The sequence below is a fragment of the Brassica napus genome, chromosome C4 (genome assembly GCF_020379485.1).
Source record: "Brassica napus cultivar Da-Ae chromosome C4, Da-Ae, whole genome shotgun sequence".
NCBI classification, from domain to species: Eukaryota; Viridiplantae; Streptophyta; class Magnoliopsida; order Brassicales; family Brassicaceae; genus Brassica; species Brassica napus.
The window spans coordinates 18,861,971-18,881,445 of NC_063447.1; the positions used below are offsets into that span (position 1 = coordinate 18,861,971).

Genomic DNA, 19,475 nt, shown 5'->3' on the forward strand with positions numbered 1-19,475 from the left:
TTCTTTAGTTTCTGTACACAACCTAGAAATTGAAAATAAGATTTCTCAATTTCAAAATCCAATTACGAAAATCAGTAAGAAACCACATGACGTATCTGGGTTAAAGTTCATATTGCCTTAGGGTTCGTGATTACATTTAGAATTTGTGTTCTTAGTGTTTTCTTATAAGATCGTACAGGAAAGATGTTGTATACTTCTATTTTAAAAGATGTGAACATTAAGGTGATATTAATAATTACATTAATCTATATATAATAGCAAACCAAATTTTGTTCACCTATGACATCATCATTTTTTATAGGAAAAGAAAATTTTAATCCAATGGTCAGATTTTATTTTTTTATTTGATCTAACGGACATAAAATACTTTTGATGATATCATCAAGAAAATTATATTGGCAACTCTTCATTTAACAGTTATTATCTATTTAAACAACACATCCATTAACAAACATACATTTTCATAACTTAAAAAAATATAATAGCAACTCTTACTTAAACAGTTATCTATTTAAACAACACATCTCTTAACAACATACCTTTTCGTAATTTTATTTTATATATATTATTTAAAAAATCAAAGAGTTACAATCTGGCCGTCATAATTGTATGTTTTTTTATCTAATGGTCCTAAAACTATTTTGGTTTAAATATCTTGTTTCTTGTTGTAACTCCCTCTAAAGAGTTTCCTTCTCAAACAACACATACCTTCTTGAGTAGCCTTTGATGTACCTCTTCATGATCTATGGCTGCAACTGGAATGCAGTGTTTTGGAATAAAAACTTCCAGAATGCTTGATTCATGTGCATTCCAAAAAAAATTCACCAGTTACAACTAAAAAATGGAATGTGTATTCCATTTCATTCCATAACATTCCAGAAAAAAAAATAACTATCATTTGAAAAATCATTCCAAATCAAAAACGTTTTGGAATAAGTGGAATGCTGATTCCATTCCATTAAATTCCAGAAATTATAATTCCTATCATTCCATCCTTTTAGTTGTTACCAGTTACACCCATATATTTTACTTTTTACAGCCGAAATGTTTTACAAAATCGTTTAGTGAAACTGAAAATCGTAAATTGAATACAAAAACAATTGATAAGAGAAAACCCTAAACACCGTTACAGTTATCAATTAGTGGCTTGATTTGATTTTAAGCAGATTGATAATGTCCTTTGGCTGGCATTAAGGAACTATATATAATAGCAAACCAAATTTTGTTTTCCTCTGACATCATCATTTTTTATAGGAAAAAAAAAATTTAATCCAATGGTCAGAATTTGTTTTTTTCTTTGATCTAACGGACATAAAATACTTTTGATGATGTCATCAAAAAAATTATATTGGCAACTCTTCCTTTAACAGTTATTATTTATTTAAACAACACATCCATTAACAAACATACCTTTTCATAACTTAAAAAAAATATAATAGCAACTCTTCCTTAAACAGTTATCTATTTAAACAACACATCTCTTAACAACATACCTTTTCATAATTTTATTTTATATATATTATTTAAAAAATCAAAGAGTTATAATCTGGCCGTCATAATTGTATGTTTTTTTATCTAATGGTCCTAAAACTATTTTGGTTTAAATATCTTGTTTCTTGTTGTAACTCCCTCTAAAGAGTTTCCTTCTCAAACAACACATACCTTATTGAGTAGCCTTCGATGTACCTCTTCATGATCTATATATTTTACTTTTTAGAGCCGAAATGTTTTACAAAATCGTTTAGTAAAACTGAAAATCGTAAATTGAATACAAAAACAATTGATAAGAGAAAACCCTAAACACCACGAGAAGTAAAGGGGGACTACATAATACATGTTTTATTCTCCCTATACCTCTGTCTCTTGGTTTTGCACTTTCTCTCTCTATCGCTTCTTTGTAAATAAGAATTATGTTTGTGTCGGTAATAAAACCATATGTAACATATAAGCCACCGTGATAAACGAAATAGAAGGGTTTAGATTCCTTTGTTCATCAAAGGGAATCATAAAGGATTGAAGGCCAAAGAGATAAGAAGATAAAGGATTGAGTACACGTTTTGTTCTATCACTCTTAAAGCTTTCATCTCTCTCCTACACAACTCAACCTCAAGGTTCCTAAATATCTGTTTATTTTTCATTCTACTTTCTCTGTGTTTGGTTTGGACCTTATCTGATTTAATTTCTTTGAAAGTGATTGGGGACAAACTCTTTCTGTATCGAATTATAACTTTTTCAATTTGATCTGTAAAACTCTGTGATGGCACATCGTTACAGTTATCAATTAGTGGCTTGATTTGATTTTAAGCAGATTGATAATGTCCTTTGGCTGGCGTTAAGGAAATGTATTATATAAAGATATAGTTCACACGTTTAGGTTAGGGAAAATAAGTGTGTGTAGGATTGATAACCAGAAAAATTAAATGAACCTAATGGTTTCACCTGGGACAATGGGGTTTGATTGCCGAGAGGAGAAGAGGAAAAAAAAAAAGAAGACATTAAATGCGTATTAAATTATATGCTTATTCAATAATATATCAAAATAACAACAAACAAAAAGAGTTTAGAGTTTTTCTGTCGAGAGAGAGATATGTGAGGTTGTCTATGCATATTGAGGAATTATGGAATGGGTTGATTTAATAATAAGTATTTTTCCATGTATGATGGTAAAGAAGATGAGAAATTTATGTTACCAAAATCTTATAATGAGCAAGGTGATAATATTTTATGAATTTATAATTTATGTTTATTAAATAAATAAACTCTAACTTTTTTTATTGTAGTACTACCCTTAAAAATAAATGATACAAGTAATAACAAACTCTAACTTTTCTCATATAAATTTTGTGTTATTGAGAACCATTATTGTGATTGACTAATTAAGAATGGTTACTGTATTTGATTAATTGAGACGATTATTCTTTAGTCATCGTATTTGTCTCTTTCTGGATTGAATTTGAATTATCTGTTTTTGTTTCCCTGACTTTATTTGATATATCTGGTTGATAGATGGCGAGTTTAAAGATGGTAAGGATCTCAACAAGTATGACGGCTTCATCTTCAGTGGAAGTTGCCATGACACCTTAAATGCTGATTGGCTCCTTAAGCTTTGTTCATATGAGTTGACTGCAGTTTTTCTGACGAAGCCATCTTTGTCTCTTGCAGATATGTCTAGAGTATTTGAAGAACATAGCTGAGTCACGGAATAGCCAAGTTACGGGAAGAACAAGATCAAGTGAACAAACGTTGGAAAATTCATAAAAGTGTGTTTTTTTTGTTCATTATGTTATGGAGATGGGTTCATTGTGGTCATTACTCTTTTTTGAATCATTCATTTTTTCCTTTCACTTTACGGTGTGAAGCTTACTGAGTGAACATTTTTTGTAGCAATCATTTTTTTTTCGTCTTGTGTAATGGAATTGGGTTAATGAATCCATAAAAATATATGAAAATACATTAATAAGTGTGTTTTGAAGCTTTATAAGAAGATGAGTTGGCCATATATAAACATGGAAAAGGGAAGAGAAAAATAAAATGTAAAACTAATACACAATTAATCTATTAACAACCTTAAATTCCATATTTAGCTTTTGTGAGGGAAGAACAATGGAAACAAATTTTACCTTTCTTCTACGTCTGAACTAATATTGATAAGAAAAGATAGAGTTACAACTGAAACAAATACAATAAAAGGCTTCTGCCTATGAAACCAGCCGTAAATTTAAACTAAACCAAAGGGACTCAGACACTCGAGCATTCAAAAGATCATAAACCAAAAACGACTTGCAAAGCTTGGCGGACTGGAACCAAAGTTGCCAAATTACAAGTCACATATACTTAAATTCTCTTTCTCATTTATTTTCTTAATTTATGAATCTTTGTATGCTTTTTAAATGAAAACCATATATATTTCTCATTTATCTTCTTAATTTAAGAATCTTTGTATGCTTTTTAAATGAAAACTAAATTATTTGAAAGAGTGATCCATAAATGTGGTTACATTTTTTCTCTTTGTAATAGTATACAATTTTGAGTGAGATCTTTGGAAGGTATACACAATTTCAACCACTGTACAGATTTTTGTGTAATGAACTAGGCTATTTGTTAATATATATTTTCCTGGTCAAGTCTTATTACCGTATTAGTATTCTGAATCTTATCGATTTATTAAACACATCTGTAGAAGATGATGAGATATGTTATCTTGGAAAATAGCTGTTTTCTAAACATTTTCTGAGCCCTGAGAGAAGAAAAAACTCTTCTTAGGGCCTGGGGCAAAAAAAATTTTTGTCCCTGTAAAGCAAGAAAAATATGGCTTATTGCAACAAAATAAAACAATGATGTTAATCAAAACAAGCAAAAAAATGTGTAGCATCTTATTATGCTCACTGAAATAACTAATGTCGTAATCTAAAACCAACAGAAACGAAATCATTTGACTGAGAAGCCTTATCAAACCCGAATTTTAATCAGCACTTAAGCTTGTCACAAATCTACTTGAAGCACCTTTTGTGTGATTGAATAAACAATTCAAATAAAAAGAAAAATAACACTTAGAAATAAGAATCTGAACGTCCAAAAGAAAAAAGCAAAGCTGGGAAAGACCAGTAAATATTAGATGAACTGTATTTAAGAAACAAAAATATATTAAGAAACAAAAATATATTAAGAAAAACAGGAAACGTTAACAAATGCATTCACAAACACTTGTGATTCTATAAGGCCTACTCTTATGGATTTTCCTCCTAACCACCTTCAAGCATACACTGATTTTTGATGAAAACGTGTCAACAAATAACCAAATAACAATAATGGTATCATAGTATGGTTTCGGTTTTCACTACAAGAAAACACACTGAATTCCGACGGAGGTTCCGACGGACACCAAGGTCGTCGGACATTTGTGACGGAATACTGACAAATTTCCGACCAAATCCAAAAAAATTAAGTCGTCGGAATTCCGTCGGCTATTTCCGACGGAATTCCGACGAAATATGGTTCGTCGGAATTTTCCAACGACTTTTCGACGACATTCCGATAAAAAATGTAACCGTTGTAGTCGTCGAAAGTTCGTCGGTATATTCCGACGAATTTCCGACGACATTCCGATTAACAGCAAAGTCGTCGGAATTCCGTCGGTATTTTCCGACAGAATTCCGACGAACCATGTGACCGTTGCCGACAAATATATATGACCGTTGTATAGCCGTTTGAGATTGGACAATACCGACGGAATTCCGACGGACTGCTTTACATCCGTCGGAATTTCGTCGGAAAGTCGTCGGAGGTCCGTAACCAATTTCCTATAAATACAACCCCTCCTCATTCAACTCATTCACACTTCATTCTCTCTTCATTCTCTTTAGTCATAACAATTCCGTGAAAATCATGTCTTCAGAAGTTTATTATCGTTCGTGGATGGATAAACCTCATTTGGATCCGAACACCAATTTGCTTACGGAAGAATACGTTCAAGGGATTGGAGAATTCATGAGGCTTGTTCAACAGCAACCGGATGCAAAAAGTGGTATGTTAAGATGTCCCTGCTCTTCTTGCAATAATAATAAGGTTATAAAAGAATTTGATGTTTGGACTCATTTGTATATGAAAGGGTTTTCACGTAATTATAAAGTTTGGTACCTTCATGGGGAAACTGGTTATGAATATGGTAGTACTAGCGAACCTCAGCCTGTTAGTGAACCTCAGCCTGATATTAGGTTAGAAGAATCTAGAACGGATATAGATTATGATGTAGGTACTGAGCAGATGGTACATGATCATTATAGAGGGGAAGAACCAAACCCCGAATCTAGGAGATTTTTTGACATGTTGGATGCAGGAAAACAACCTTTGTATCAAAATTGTAGAGATGGTCATTCAGTCTTATCATCTGTAACTAGATTAATGGGTATTAAGACAGACTATAATTTGGCTGAAGAATGTATGGATGCGATTACTGATTTTGTCAAAGGTATTCTACCTGAGGATAACCTTGCACCGGGTTCATACTACGAGGTTCAGAAACTTGTTGCAGGTCTTCAACTACCGTATGAAGTGATAGATGTATGTATTGACAACTGCATGATCTACTGGAGAGCGGATGAGACACGAAATGTATGCAAATTTTGTGGGAAACCTCGTTATCAGGACACGAGGGGAAGAGTTCCGATCCCATTCAAAAGAATGTGGTATTTGCCTTTGACGGAAAGATTGAAGAGGTTGTATCAGTGTGAGCGCACAGCAAAAGCAATGAGATGGCATGCAGAGCATTCCACAAATGGTGAGATTAGACATCCTTCAGATGCAAAGGCTTGGAAACATTTCCAGTCAACATATCCAGAATTTGCGGAAGAGAGAATAAATGTTTATCTTGGATTATCTACTGATGGTTTCAGCCCATTTGGAAAGCATGGAAGGCAGTATTCTCTATGGCCAGTTATTGTGACAACGTACAACTTACGGCCGAGCTTGTGCATGCGACGAGAGTTTTTGTTTCTCTCAATTCTCGTGCCCGGGCCAGATCATCCTAAAATATCACTAGATGTGTTTCTTCAACCACTAATATATGAGTTGCAACAACTATGGGCGCATGGTTTTGAGACATACGATGTTTCGCGCAAAGAAAACTTTCAGATGCGGGCAGTACTTATGTGGACAATAAGTGACTTTCCAGCATATGGTATGTTATCTGGATGGACAACACATGGGAAGCTATCATGTCCATATTGTCAAGATGACACAGATGCTTTCCAACTAAAGAACGGAAGGAAAACGTGTTGGTTTGACTGTCACAGACAATTTCTACCACCTGATCATCCATACCGCAGGAGTAAGACTTCGTTTACGAAGAACAAGCAGGTGTTTGATGGTCCACCTGAGGAAGTTAGTGGGAAAGATTTGTTGAAGCAGTTTAGGTATTTTGATGCAGAAAGGACGCCAGATGTAGGTGGACATGAAAACATTCGAGTCAATGCGATTGGAGAGCTACATAACTGGCACAAAAAGAGTATATTCTGGGATCTGCCATATTGGGAGAGTCATCTATTGCGGCATAATTTAGATGTCGTGCATATTGAGAAGAACTTCTTCGATAATCTGATGAACACAGTCCTTAACATCCAAGGTAAAACGAAGGATAATTTGAAGTCAAGGTTGGATTTAGTCGATATTTGTGATCGTTCTGAACTTCACGTTGATGAGAACGGTAAGGCCCCTTTTCCCATTTATCGGCTAGATGGTGCTAGAAAAGAAGAGTTCTTTGATTGGATTACAGATAAAGTGAAATTTCCTGACGGGTATGCATCAAATTTGGGGAACTGCGTTGATAGAAGCGAAGGAAAGTTTACTGGCTTAAAGAGTCATGATTGTCATGTAATTATGCAGCGCCTCCTTCCGTTTGCTTTTTCAGCATTATTGCCACGTAATGTTCATGAAGCAATTGCAGGTATATTATATTTTTACAATTTAATTTATTTTTATATTTAACAATTATGCTTATAAAAACTTAATACTTACGAAAATTATATATGTCTTTTATCTATGTAGGGATTAGTGTTTTCTTCCGCGACTTATGCAGCAGAGTAGTGACTGAAGAGGGTATTAATAATTTGAAGACAAACGCACCAGTCAGCATGTGCAACCTTGAGAAGATATTTCCTCCATCATTCTTTGATGTAATGGAACATCTTGCTATTCATCTCGCAAGAGAATTGGAACTTGGTGGTCCTGTGCAGTACAGATGGATGTATATTTTTGAGCGTTATATGCATCATCTGAAGAAGATGGTCAAAAATCAAAGCAGAGTGGAAGGATCTATAGTGGCACAGGTGATCAATGAAGAAACTGCAATCTTTGCTGAAAATTATTTTCCACCAGAAGTGCATACAAAACACCGAAGACCTGCTCGGCATGATGATAGAGGGGAGAGAGCAACATATCATGTTACTGTCCCAAGCATGTTCAAGGAAATAGGACGACTTAGTGGAAAATTCACGAAGCGGAGACTTACGGACACTGAGCACGCTCATTTGCAAACATATTTGCTCACCAACTGTGAAGATGTTCTACAATATGAGAGGTAAAAATATTTATTCATTTATTGTTAGATTAATATTCAATAAATTTATTTCATATTGATAATATTTTTGTATATAGTGTATATATGGCGGAGTTGCGTATGACTCACAGGCATGCAACAGAAGATGAGCTTCGACAACTTAGAGCATCTCCCGTTTCTCCAATTGGTTCAACAACCAGGTCGAGAGCATCTCCCGTTTCTCCAACCCAACCCACGACGAGGCCATAGCACTTGGTTAGTATTTTTTTTATTTGTACCGTTATATTTTTTCTTTTAATTAACTTGCTAACTTGTATTTTTTTTTTACAGGTTCACCAAGTCGAAAAATGGCATTAGCCGGAGCATCAACCAGATGATGTACTCCATGCTCCGTTTTGGATATCCAAAGTGGAGTGTGATCCCTAACGACGAACGAGAGTTGTGGTTTCATCAGTTTGCGGTATAGTAACTCTTCATTTTTTTAAAGTTTTTACATTTTTTTAAATATATTTACTTATTAAATTGTGTTTGTTTTGTAGCAAGAGTTCAACTGGCACTCCGATCTTACGGAAACAGTCCGTAAGAAATTCAACGAAAAAGCCATGGACTCTTACACAAAGCAGATAAACGCGTGGAAGACAGTTTGGCAGAAGAACAAGAAGCCACGGTTCATCAACGGGGCGGTGTGGGAGCAGTTGATAGCTCATTGGGAGAAGGACGAAACTGCAGAGACGTCTTCTAGGAACTCCAGGAACCGGAAGAGCGATCGTGGCGGGAAAGGTATGTATGTGCACAACCTCGGCGCTTGCTCTATGTCTACTAAGGAGGATGAACTTGTAAGTTTTTTATTATTATTTATCTTTATATTTTTTAAATAAATATTTTATATATTTCTTGGCTAATAATGACGGTTTTTTTAGATCGAAGCAAATGACGGTAATCCCGTTGATCGTCTCCAACTCATTAAGGTGGCTCACACTAACAAGACGACGGGTCAAATTCAGGACCCCGTGATCAAAGGTGTAGTTGATTTGGTGGAAGCTGAAATAGTTTCCCAATCTCAGCCTCTCTCTGATGACGGCGACTCCACGGGAGCTTCAACCAACCTGTCTCTATTGCAAATAAATGAGATGGTTGAAAAGGTAATTTTTTTTATTAATATATTTTTTTTATAATGTCGATTACTTATTTGTCCCTATTTACTTACTTTAAATATTTTTGTAGGCGGTTCCTAAAAGGAAAGGAGGCCGTTTAGTTGGGTTGGCCCGTCGTGCTTCTTCGTATCCGGCATCTTCTTCGCAAGCTCCGTATGCCGATCCCATGATTCTCGAGGAGCTACATGACAAAGATGAACGGATTGGGGCATTGGAGGAGCAGAACACCACTATCCTTTCGGAAAATGCCACTATCCGTTCGGAGAATGCCACTATCCTTGCTGAGTTGGCATCCCAGAAGAAGTTCAACACCGAGATTATGCAGAAGCTAGATCGTTTGATGTCTTCGAGTTCATCTTAGTTTATTTCGGCTTTTTTAAACTTTCGGAATGTTTTTTTTCTATTTCGGTTTGTATGAATTTTAAACTTTATGAATATTTTTTTCCTATTTCGGTTTTTATGAATTTAAATTTTATAATATTATTAGTTTTAAATTTCTGATTTTTTAAATTTATTAATATAAAAAAATATATTAAAATGCAAAATTAATTTGTAAAAAAAAATGGGTATATACCGACGGACAATGGTCGTCGGAATATACCGACGGACATATATCCGTCGGAATTTACCGACAAACCACATTTCCGTCGGAATATACCGACGAACGAGGTTCGTCGGTATATTCCGACGACCGTTGTCCGTCGGTAAATTCCGACGCCCAAAGTTCGTCGGAATACACCGAGGAACACTCTACGTCGGAATTGTCCGACGAACGTTCTTTGTCGGTACGTAGTTTTTCCGATGAACTCTGGTCTCGTGTATCCGCATCGTAATATCGTCGGAAGTTCGTCAGAATGACGTTTCTCGGTATTCGTCAGAAAGTCGTCGGAAGTTCTGACGAAATTCCGACGAATTTTTTTTTCCGACGAAACGATACCGACGGACGGGTTCGTCGGAAATTCGTCGGAATCGGTCTATTCCGACGAATTTCCGACGATTTCGGCCATCAGAATCCCCCTGTTTTCTTGTAATGTTTGCTCTACAATCATTATATATAATCTTATGACTGTGTACAAAACAAGAAAACATAACTTTAAAGTCTAAAATTGAGAAATTACAAAATCTTTTATTCAAGTCGCTACCCATTTTCAGTCGGCCAATGCGGAGATTTAAACCCTAAATGATTATCTTTAAAACCTAAAAAATTTAACGCTATAAGTAAATTACAAATTTTATGGGTTCCTTTTGTGCATGGGTCCTGGGAGGGCTCGCCCCACCACTTAAATCGACTCTGGTGCTATATGCTGCTAGAGTTTGGACTGCCCATTGAGTAGAGTAAGTGATATGGTTTTAAACAAAGTGGTTCCATATAATGATTGATACTGGCCATTATATCTTGAAAACCATTTAGATAGTATTATTCTATAAACTTATTCTCACACATAAAAATGTTTCATTTAAAAACATATGTTGACGCATAGTAGCATAAATATTTTTTTGTTTTATTTTGATTACAAATATTTTCCAAATAACTTTTAAATGATTAATGATTGCTATATTTTAAAATTATGTGTCAAAATGTACTTTAATACACAGAGGGAGTATAAGAAAATAACTTGTATCTGCAAATAACTCGTGTAAATGCAAATAATTTGTGTGTGTCAAAATGTGTACTTAGAAACTTCAAAATAATATATCAATAACCACATAATTTGTATCCATCCCACTACTGTTTTATTTCTCCAACACCATCAATAGAGAAAACATTAAAAAAATATATATATCTGTCAATATGTGTTCTTAAGAAACTTCGGGATAATATATGCATAGAAATGTCTCAAGCTAAATATAGATTATCATATAAAAATATGCGATCAAATTATTTAGTTGGAGTTAATTTAAATTTTGACAAAACATATTTTCCATGCTAATAAAATGATTCTGGAAAATTTGAATAATTGAAGACACTTTAATAATAAAAACATCTTATGAACTTTGCCTCTGAACGGTATAACAACGGATTGAGCGATGCGGGACAAACGGTAGAGCTGCAGTGTGGTTAAAACAGTAATAAAAACGTATAGGGATATGGTATATGTAAAGATTTTTGTTATTGTTAACTGCAGTGTGGTGCGGATCGTATTATAGAACTGGGATAAACTAAAATTCGGAACGTTTATTTAACAACATGGTTTAGTAAACCTCTTTTTCTTAACTGACGATGTCATCATTTTTTTATAGGAAAAAAAATTATATCCAATAGTTTAGTTTATCCCAGTTCTATAATGTAACAAACACGATTTTTTTTTCTTTATAATAATACGACATAACATCATCAACATGTTTTAGCAAACATGTCTTTCTCCGATGCACCTTGCATCTGTTAATTTCTGAACGATGCACCTATTCATACAACTCTTTTAGTTATGAATGAAACAGTCTTTCATGTGCATCCTTAGTTTTCTGAACAACGCACCTTTTCGTATATCTTTTTAGTTTTTGAGTGATACACTTCTTTTTATTGATTAATAAATTGAAGTGTTTAACTAAAAACTTATGGTTAAGTTTGTTTTGGTTATGCAATCTAATTAGATTTGATATAATTTATTTGATCGATAAAGGTGTGAGTTCATCGAATTACTAATGCAAAAGGTGTCTTTTCGTTTCTTTTGTTAACCAACACTTTTCTAAATGCACACTCTTTTGAAAATTGCATTTTCACACACACACGCACATATATATATATATATATTGACCACTTCCGCATTTCTTCTTCTTCATCATTATTCGATACTTCTGCATGTCTAACCAAAATGATATAAATTTCTAAGTGTCTAGACAGTGTAACACATATCTTAAATACTATAATCGAATAAAATACCAAAGAGTTGTTAATATCTATTCTATAAAGTTATTGATTGTTTTAGAAAATATTAATAACCTTATGATACCCTGAACATGTGCGAACCTGTCGTAACCGAAGAGGTACATGTCGTAACCGAAGAGGCGCGAATGTATCGTCACCGAAGAGGTGCAAACATGTTGTAACCGAAGAGGTGCAACATACCAAATGCGAACGGATCATCACCAAAGGAGTGCGAAGAAGTTATCACTGAAAGAGTGCAAATAGGTCGTCACCGAAAAGGTGAAAAGTGTCGTCACTAAAGAGGTGTGAATGGATCATCACCTTAGGTGTACGAACATGTCTTGGCTAAAGAGGTGTGAATAGTTCGTCACCAAAAGGGTGCGAACATGTTTTGGCCAAAGAGGTGCGAACAGTGTCCAAAGGGGCACAAACGTGTCGTGTCCGAAGTAGCGCAAATGTGTTGTGTCCAAGAGGTGCAAACGTTTTGTGAACAAACAAGTGTGAATGTATCATCACCAAAGTGATGCAAAATGTTGTCACTGAAGGTGTGAGAACGAATCATCACTGAAGAGGTGTGAACATCACTTTACCGAAAGGGTTCATATATAATATTATGAAAAGTGTGTTAAAGTAAAGTTACCAAAAAGGGACAAACATAATGTCACTGATAGGCAAACATAATGTCACTGAAAGGGTGCAAACATAAAGGGTGCAAACATAATGTCCAAATTTATAATTCACATTCATTTAGATTACCAACCCAAATATATATATATATATGATTAGTAATTTTAAATTGCATCGTTTCCCCCGCGAATCGCGGGGGTCTTCATCCTAGTGATAGTAAAATTAAATATGACCAATTTCCAGTGGAAGATCCAAAATGAAATATCACACATCAATTCTGTTTTAATATATAACATTTAAAAATTAAGTAATATAAATTTGAGTTACTTGTTGATTACTTGCACAAGTAAGTAAATCTCACCAAAATTTTCGATATTACGACAAATAAGAAACACATCTACAAATCCTTTCGAAGAACACTCATAAGCTTGTCATAAGAATCTCTGTCCACAAGCTTTTTCTCTCTCAACGTACCCAATAATCTCCTCGCTTCATCGTACTTCCCTTTCCTGCAGCTCTCAGCAACAAGTGTCCTATACGTAATCAAATCAACCACTCGACCACTCTCAACCATCTCCCACAAACAATTCACCGCATCATCAACCTCACCGCTGAGGGCAAGAGCACTAACAAGAGAGTTATAAGATTTCCCATTAGGAACAAAACCTTTCCCTTTCATCTCACCAAGCAGCTCTCTAGCATTAATGGTCCTCCCCTGAGCACACAGCCCATGTATCAGATAATCATAAGTAAACGAATTCGGCTGGCAATTATAAACCACACCCATCTGATGAAATATCCTAAGAGCGTCGTTGACGTGGAGCGAGAGCACGTAGCCTTTAACCAAACAATTGAGAGCGAACACGTCCGGTTCGATCCCGCTATCCACCATTTGTCTGAACAAAGACCGTATCGTGTCCATATACATATGGCTCGTGTAAGAGTTGTTGCCTTGACCCAACAAGGCCTTGAAGAGGATATGATACGCTCTGATCGTCGGCCTACACTCCAGGTTCTTGCTAGTCGCCATGTGTCTGAATATATTCACCGCGCGTATCAGCTTCCCAGCTTTCGTGAAATAGTACAAGATCGAATTGTAGAGGTTTTCGTTGCCAACGTGGCGAACGGAGAGCACCTGGTTCACGACGTCGTCCATTTCTTTGTACATTTTAGCGGCGCCGAGCTTCCTGATGGCGATGTGGTAGGTGCAGTTCTCGTGTTTGAATCTGGGCTGCTGAGAGGCCCAGTTGAAGAGGTGGAAACACACTAACGGGTCTTCTTGGAGGGTAATAGCATCGGCGAGCTCTTCAGGTGTGAATCTTGGTGGGAGTTTTGAAACCGTTTCTTGAAACTTGGATTCGTCAAGAACAGGTTTTGGATTGTTTCTTTTGCTGATTCTTCTTCTGAGTGAACGCGTGGGGACTGTCGTTGAGTAACAAGCATCGGTTTGAGACAGAGAAACAGAGATGCGTGTGGAAGCAATGAGACTATGGAAGCGTATCAAAGATGCGTCAAAATTAAGATAAATCCAGCAAATTCAATTCAGGCGAAAAGAAAATCGAAAATTACCTGTGAATGGAAACTTCGATTCCAGTCTGGAGAAGAGATGAAAAAGTGTTTGTGGAGGAGACTCTAGCTTCGGGTGAGATCAAGCTTCGAGCGGTAGCGATTCTGAAGATGGAAGACATAAACGCAGACCTAGCTGCAGCCATTTTGTTTAGCTTCTGCAAAAATCCCAAAACCACTGTAATAGCAGAACGGTTCAGCTCAGTGGAATTATTTTAAATACTAGACCCGGTTCAACTATTTAACCGGTAGTTGATTGGATTATTCGTCTTTTTTTTTCAGTCCTGAGAAACTACGTCGTTTAACTAAACCTGAGAACATCCATCTTCCTTGATTTCGACTGCTTCTCTCAATCGGCGACGAATTAGTATACTGGACTCGCCGGTGAAACTCTGTTTTGTGGGCGTAGTTGTTAGGGTTCTGATAAAAAAAATTCTCTTCTCTTCGGAACTGCAGAAGAAAAGATGGGTCGAACCAAAGAGATTCCACCAGCGGTTAGGGTTTATACAGTGTGCGATGAATCAAGGTATATACCCAAACTTACACTAATCGAATTTTGTTTCTTTCTTCAAAGTTTGAACCTTTTTGATGGTTTCAGATACTTGGTAGTACGAAAGGTACCGGCTTTAGGCTGTGGTGACGATCTGATGAGATTGTTCGCTACTTACGGAGAGGTTGAAGAGTGAGTAACTCTGCTCTTGCCCTCTCTTTTTTTTTTGATCCTCCCTCCGCATTGTTACTTTCAGTTTCTGATATTTGGTTTTGAGTTAGATGTAAACCTATGGATGCAGAAGACTGTGAGGAGTTTACTGATGTCTATTGGATCAAGTTCCGTCTCATCGCTAATGCAAGGTTTTGTTCTGAGGCTAAAGCTGTCTGAATTTTATATTTGTCTAACTTGTTTCTTTACTATATTGTGTCTCTACTTTTGGTTCCAAGAGGAATAATTCGTTTGGTTAAAGGTATGTTTAATGTTTGATAGATTTGCAAAGAGGAAGTTGGATGACTCAGTGTTCTTGGGAAACCGGCTCCAGATTTCATATGCTCCTGAGTTCGAGAGCCTCAGTGACACCATGGATAAGTTGGAAACGAGGAGGAAAGAAGTGCTTGCAAGATCCAACCGTAAGCTTTCTTATTTCCCCCACTTCAATTAGTCTTCTTGCAACAATAAAAAAATGGATTTTTTTTTATGATTAGTTAGGAATTGTAGTAGTAAAGTGTGTTTTGTGTTACAATAAACTGTTTAGACGATTGACAAGTCTATTATATGTTTCATCTTGTGAACAGCCCAGAAAGGCAAGAGCAGCGTCTCACAAGTCACAAAACCGGCTTTGACCCAAAGCGAGACGGATTACCAATTCCATAGAAGAAACGCTCCTATTACTCGAGTTTCATCTGACCAGGTCTGTGTTTTATTGTCTGGTTTGAATTGTGCTCATTTGAAACAAACAATAACGACATTTGTGTCACTGAACTTTGAAGATATATATCTAAGGCTCTTGTTGGCTTCATTTTTTAACAAAGAGAAGTGATAAAAAGGTTTAAACTGTGATTGTGTAGGAGTATTTTGGGTCATCTTCAATGAATCAAACTGTTAAAACTGTGAGGGAGAAACTCAACAAGGTAAACGAATCTTCTGTACTTATAAGTGACCTCTTAAGACTCTCCTTGACTAAAACATTTCCTCGTTTGGCGTGTGACATATTGTAAAGATTGAAGAAAGTGGTAAGCAGAAAAGGTCAGAAGCAAGCAGTCAGAATCTCCAAACAGAACCTGACTTGAAGAGAACCAGAGTCGATAACCGAAGAAGAATCTAAAACTGATCTTGGGAATGCTACTTAGCTAATCCTGTTTACCTTTATCTTAATTGTCTTCTTGTAGTTGTGAATAATTCATTTAATTTTTCTATTCAATTTCAGCTACTGCAATAATAATTTCTTGTGTTGTCTGCATCCATCACAAACCATAATTATAAAAACTAAATCGTTTAACCGCTATTTTAGATTATAAAAAAGTTAAAAAATTATATGAGATTTTATTGAAAGCTGCATCTTTATTTGAAATTCTTAAAAACTACACTTTCGTATATATGTAAATTTAATACACTTTTAGATCTGAATATTTGAAACTATTATAATATATTTTCATATCATTATTTTAATACTTAAACTAAAATTAAGTAAAATCAATTTTATTTATTTCTTTTAAAATTAATAAGTATATACACAATATCATACTAATAGGTATCTTATTAAAATAAATAAAATGACGCTTTTTATTTGACCGTATCTTTTCTTTCTTTCCTATTTTCTTATATCTACTCCTAATTTATGTTTGCTTTTCTGTTGACTAAAGAAAATCAAACTTGTTTTTTTTTTTGATCAATCCGAGGATATCTCATACGTATAGAAAGTTCTAGATTAATCTCTAAAAAGAAGTACGGTTTTACGGATGGACCATCTCCCTGAGTAGTTAAATGAAGCTAAAAACATAATTGTATACTTCAATGGCCAAAAGATTTAGGAAATAAAATATAATAATACTGTAAATTTTTGTGTTTTAGTTGAGAAATTTATCTTGAAGGGCGGAGGCAACATAGGGAGAGTGGGGTTAGCTAACCCCCACTATTTCAAAAAATTTATTTGTTTTTGTAAAAGAAAAATTCTTTTGATCCCATAAAAAATAAATTTGGACCCCATAAAAAAATTATGACCCAATACAAAATGTTTCTGGTTCCGCCATATGTATAGTGTTTTGGATTAGTATAGTGTACAGAAGAGATTTATGTGTTAGTAAAGTTGGTAAGAGGAATTTTTATCAGCATAATAGTAAGATTAATGTGGCTATATGCTCCCCAGAAATGCAACGACCGAACTATATATGCCGCCTTTGTAACCCTATTTTTAGTTTGTATAGGTTAGAAGACAACAAAATTGTTCCGATAATAAACATTAGAGAGTATTTGTAATGTATTCCTTATCTAAAGATTTTTTTGGTAAAAACAGGGAGAAAGACTTACTAAGAACTTACAGAAAAATAAATCTAGTTGCAGAGTTTGATAAATTATAAAACCAATGTTAAAATGAATTTTAAGTATTTAATTTTACATAACAAAATTAGAGAAAATACTATCTTTTTGTTTTGCGGTTGGGTCTTATAGTGAGTCTGAGAAGAGATAATATGTAAATGCATTTGTGAATTATAAAGCCTAAGCTTGAGTGCTTTCTCGTGGATAGGATAAGAAAACGTATACATATGTAATATAAAATTTCATGTTCAGGTGTTATAATATATAAAGCTTACCCTTTATTCTATGATTTTGGCAACCCAAGCTTTGTATTTGATATTAAACTGATAATTTTTGGAAAACCGATTCAATTGCATGAACAATTAAAAATAATATATATATATATATATATATAGTATCAGACATGAAAAGAAACTTCTAAACGCAAAAGTTATACTCTTAACCCTTTCAAACCTCCCCTGCACATGTTACGGGGCTACATTCTTTCTTCTTACTCTATGGAACAATCTCTACTATTCATTTCTTTGATAATCTTCTTTAGTCACTATAAGTGGATTGCTGATTGCTCCAGCATCTGGGTAGTTGTTGCGTAACAGAGGGTTAACGATCATGCTGAAGCGTGAAGAATTTCACCCAATTATTTGTTCAGTGGCTGGCTTGTTCCTCTCAAAAGTTTGTTGTCCGGTTATGATCTTGTAGAACACACACCGGCTATAAATATCTCTCTTAGACCGCAAATAGCATGTTTGAACATACTCAGGGGCTTTGTGTAGCCGTGCCTTGCAACTTTGTATAAAATGAACGGAGATAAGGATCAAGAAGAATAAATATTCTTTCTCAAAAAAAAAAGAAATATCAATTCATCATCTAAAACCACTTAAACCAAAACAGAACCTAATTGAATGCACACCACTAAACTAACAGCACAATAAACAAAAGAAGGTAAGGAAGTATACAATACTTACTGCAGTTGTGACGTCAGTATTGTTGCCCTGAGGTCCTTCTCTTGCAAGATTACAGCTGGACAAAAAAGTGATCATTTAAGAGTACGTTAGAAGATCTGAAGTCACGGTATATCACCTGCCCAAACAAATACACCACACACTACCATTGAACAACATATCAAGCAGACATTGAGTGTTTCAGAATCCTCCACAGATTTTCTCTCAAGAAATCACAATAAGGTTCACAAAACGACATGGTTCATGGGTCTATGTCGACATTTATATAACCCTTCTAATAGAGACCCATGGATAAGATGCTAACAATTACTGCAGTTACAGGATAATTAGATGCTTACGTGAAGGTATTTTTGGTCTCTAGCCAAATGGCACAGGAGGATTCAGAACCGTGGTAAGACTTAACTGTTGGAACACAGAGACGATATCGTTATATATTCTCTCGAAGATTTTAAATGATACAAAACTCTTAATACAGATGTTACTTACTTTTGGTTTAGAGCTGGAGGTAGAGTCAAACAGTCAATAATTCAAGATTTTCCAATAAAATTAGGCAACTAATAACCTGCAAATATATAGGCAAACCAATCAGATCTTAGTGAGAAAATATCTAAGCATAAGCTGTGAACATGTTTTTCAATACAACTGTAAACATATCACTCATATAAGTAACTATTACCTCAACACGTGTAAGCTTTCTCTTTTCACTGATCTTGTTATAATTTTGCTTTATGGTACCTGCATGGAGGCCTTGCCAAAGCATATTACAAAGTGAAATCAAGGGAAAGGAGGTAAATATATCAAATGAAATCAAATTATAAATACTGGGTACGTAAGGTAGTAAGCATATATACCTTCCTAGAAGAAAATACATAAGAACATACCCAAGCGATTACAAATTGTCCTTTGCTCTGCATAAGAGATCTCAGCTTAGAAGTTAAAAATCTTATATAAGCTTATCATGTCAAGTGCACACAAAACTCATCAATTTCAATATTCCAGATCGTCTCTTCTGCTTTATTGTGCTTGTTTCCATATTAAACCCCATAAATGTTCTAATTCCTGCTCACCATCTCTCTGGAAAAATAGTATTAAGACAAACCAAAAACTCTAAAAACTTGAACTAATTATTTTACTTTAAAAAGATTCGAGATTTCGGTATCTAATCAGGAAGAAAGACTAAAAACTACATCCAATCATAAAGCAATGTAACTCAGAGATG

The 19,475-nt window shown here is 34.9% G+C and overlaps 2 protein-coding genes across 2 annotated transcripts; one reads left to right on the forward strand and one right to left on the reverse strand.

The window, feature by feature from the left end:
* Window positions 1-12,978: 12,978 nt before the first annotated feature.
* LOC106391156 (pentatricopeptide repeat-containing protein At2g27800, mitochondrial-like) lies at window positions 12,979-14,469 on the reverse strand. The gene is made up of 2 exons (XM_013831740.3): window positions 14,270-14,469; window positions 12,979-14,187 (listed from the first exon to the last, which is right to left on the reverse strand). The coding sequence occupies exons 1-2, from the start codon at window positions 14,410-14,412 to the stop codon at window positions 13,098-13,100; spliced, it is 1,233 nt and encodes a 410-aa protein (XP_013687194.2). The 5' UTR covers window positions 14,413-14,469; the 3' UTR covers window positions 12,979-13,097.
* An 83-nt stretch (window positions 14,470-14,552) lies between these two features.
* LOC106394743 (RNA-binding protein 48-like) lies at window positions 14,553-16,220 on the forward strand. Its single transcript, XM_013835301.3, has 7 exons — window positions 14,553-14,792; window positions 14,865-14,948; window positions 15,038-15,118; window positions 15,249-15,388; window positions 15,554-15,669; window positions 15,827-15,889; window positions 15,979-16,220. Exons 1-7 carry the CDS (start codon window positions 14,731-14,733, stop codon window positions 16,081-16,083), a joined length of 651 nt encoding a protein of 216 aa, XP_013690755.1. The 5' UTR covers window positions 14,553-14,730; the 3' UTR covers window positions 16,084-16,220.
* Window positions 16,221-19,475: the final 3,255 nt, after the last annotated feature.

Coding starts and splice junctions, on each gene's coding strand:
- LOC106391156 (XM_013831740.3), bottom strand. CDS start 14,412: ATGGCTGCAGCTAGGTCTGCGTTTATGTCTTCCATCTTCAGAATCGCT. Junction 14,188..14,269: donor ATCGAAGTTTCCATTCACAG/GTAATTTTCGAT, acceptor ACGCTTCCATAG/TCTCATTGCTTCCACACGCA.
- LOC106394743 (XM_013835301.3), top strand. CDS start 14,731: ATGGGTCGAACCAAAGAGATTCCACCAGCGGTTAGGGTTTATACAGTG. Junction 14,793..14,864: donor ACAGTGTGCGATGAATCAAG/GTATATACCCAA, acceptor TGATGGTTTCAG/ATACTTGGTAGTACGAAAGG. Junction 14,949..15,037: donor ACTTACGGAGAGGTTGAAGA/GTGAGTAACTCT, acceptor GTTTTGAGTTAG/ATGTAAACCTATGGATGCAG.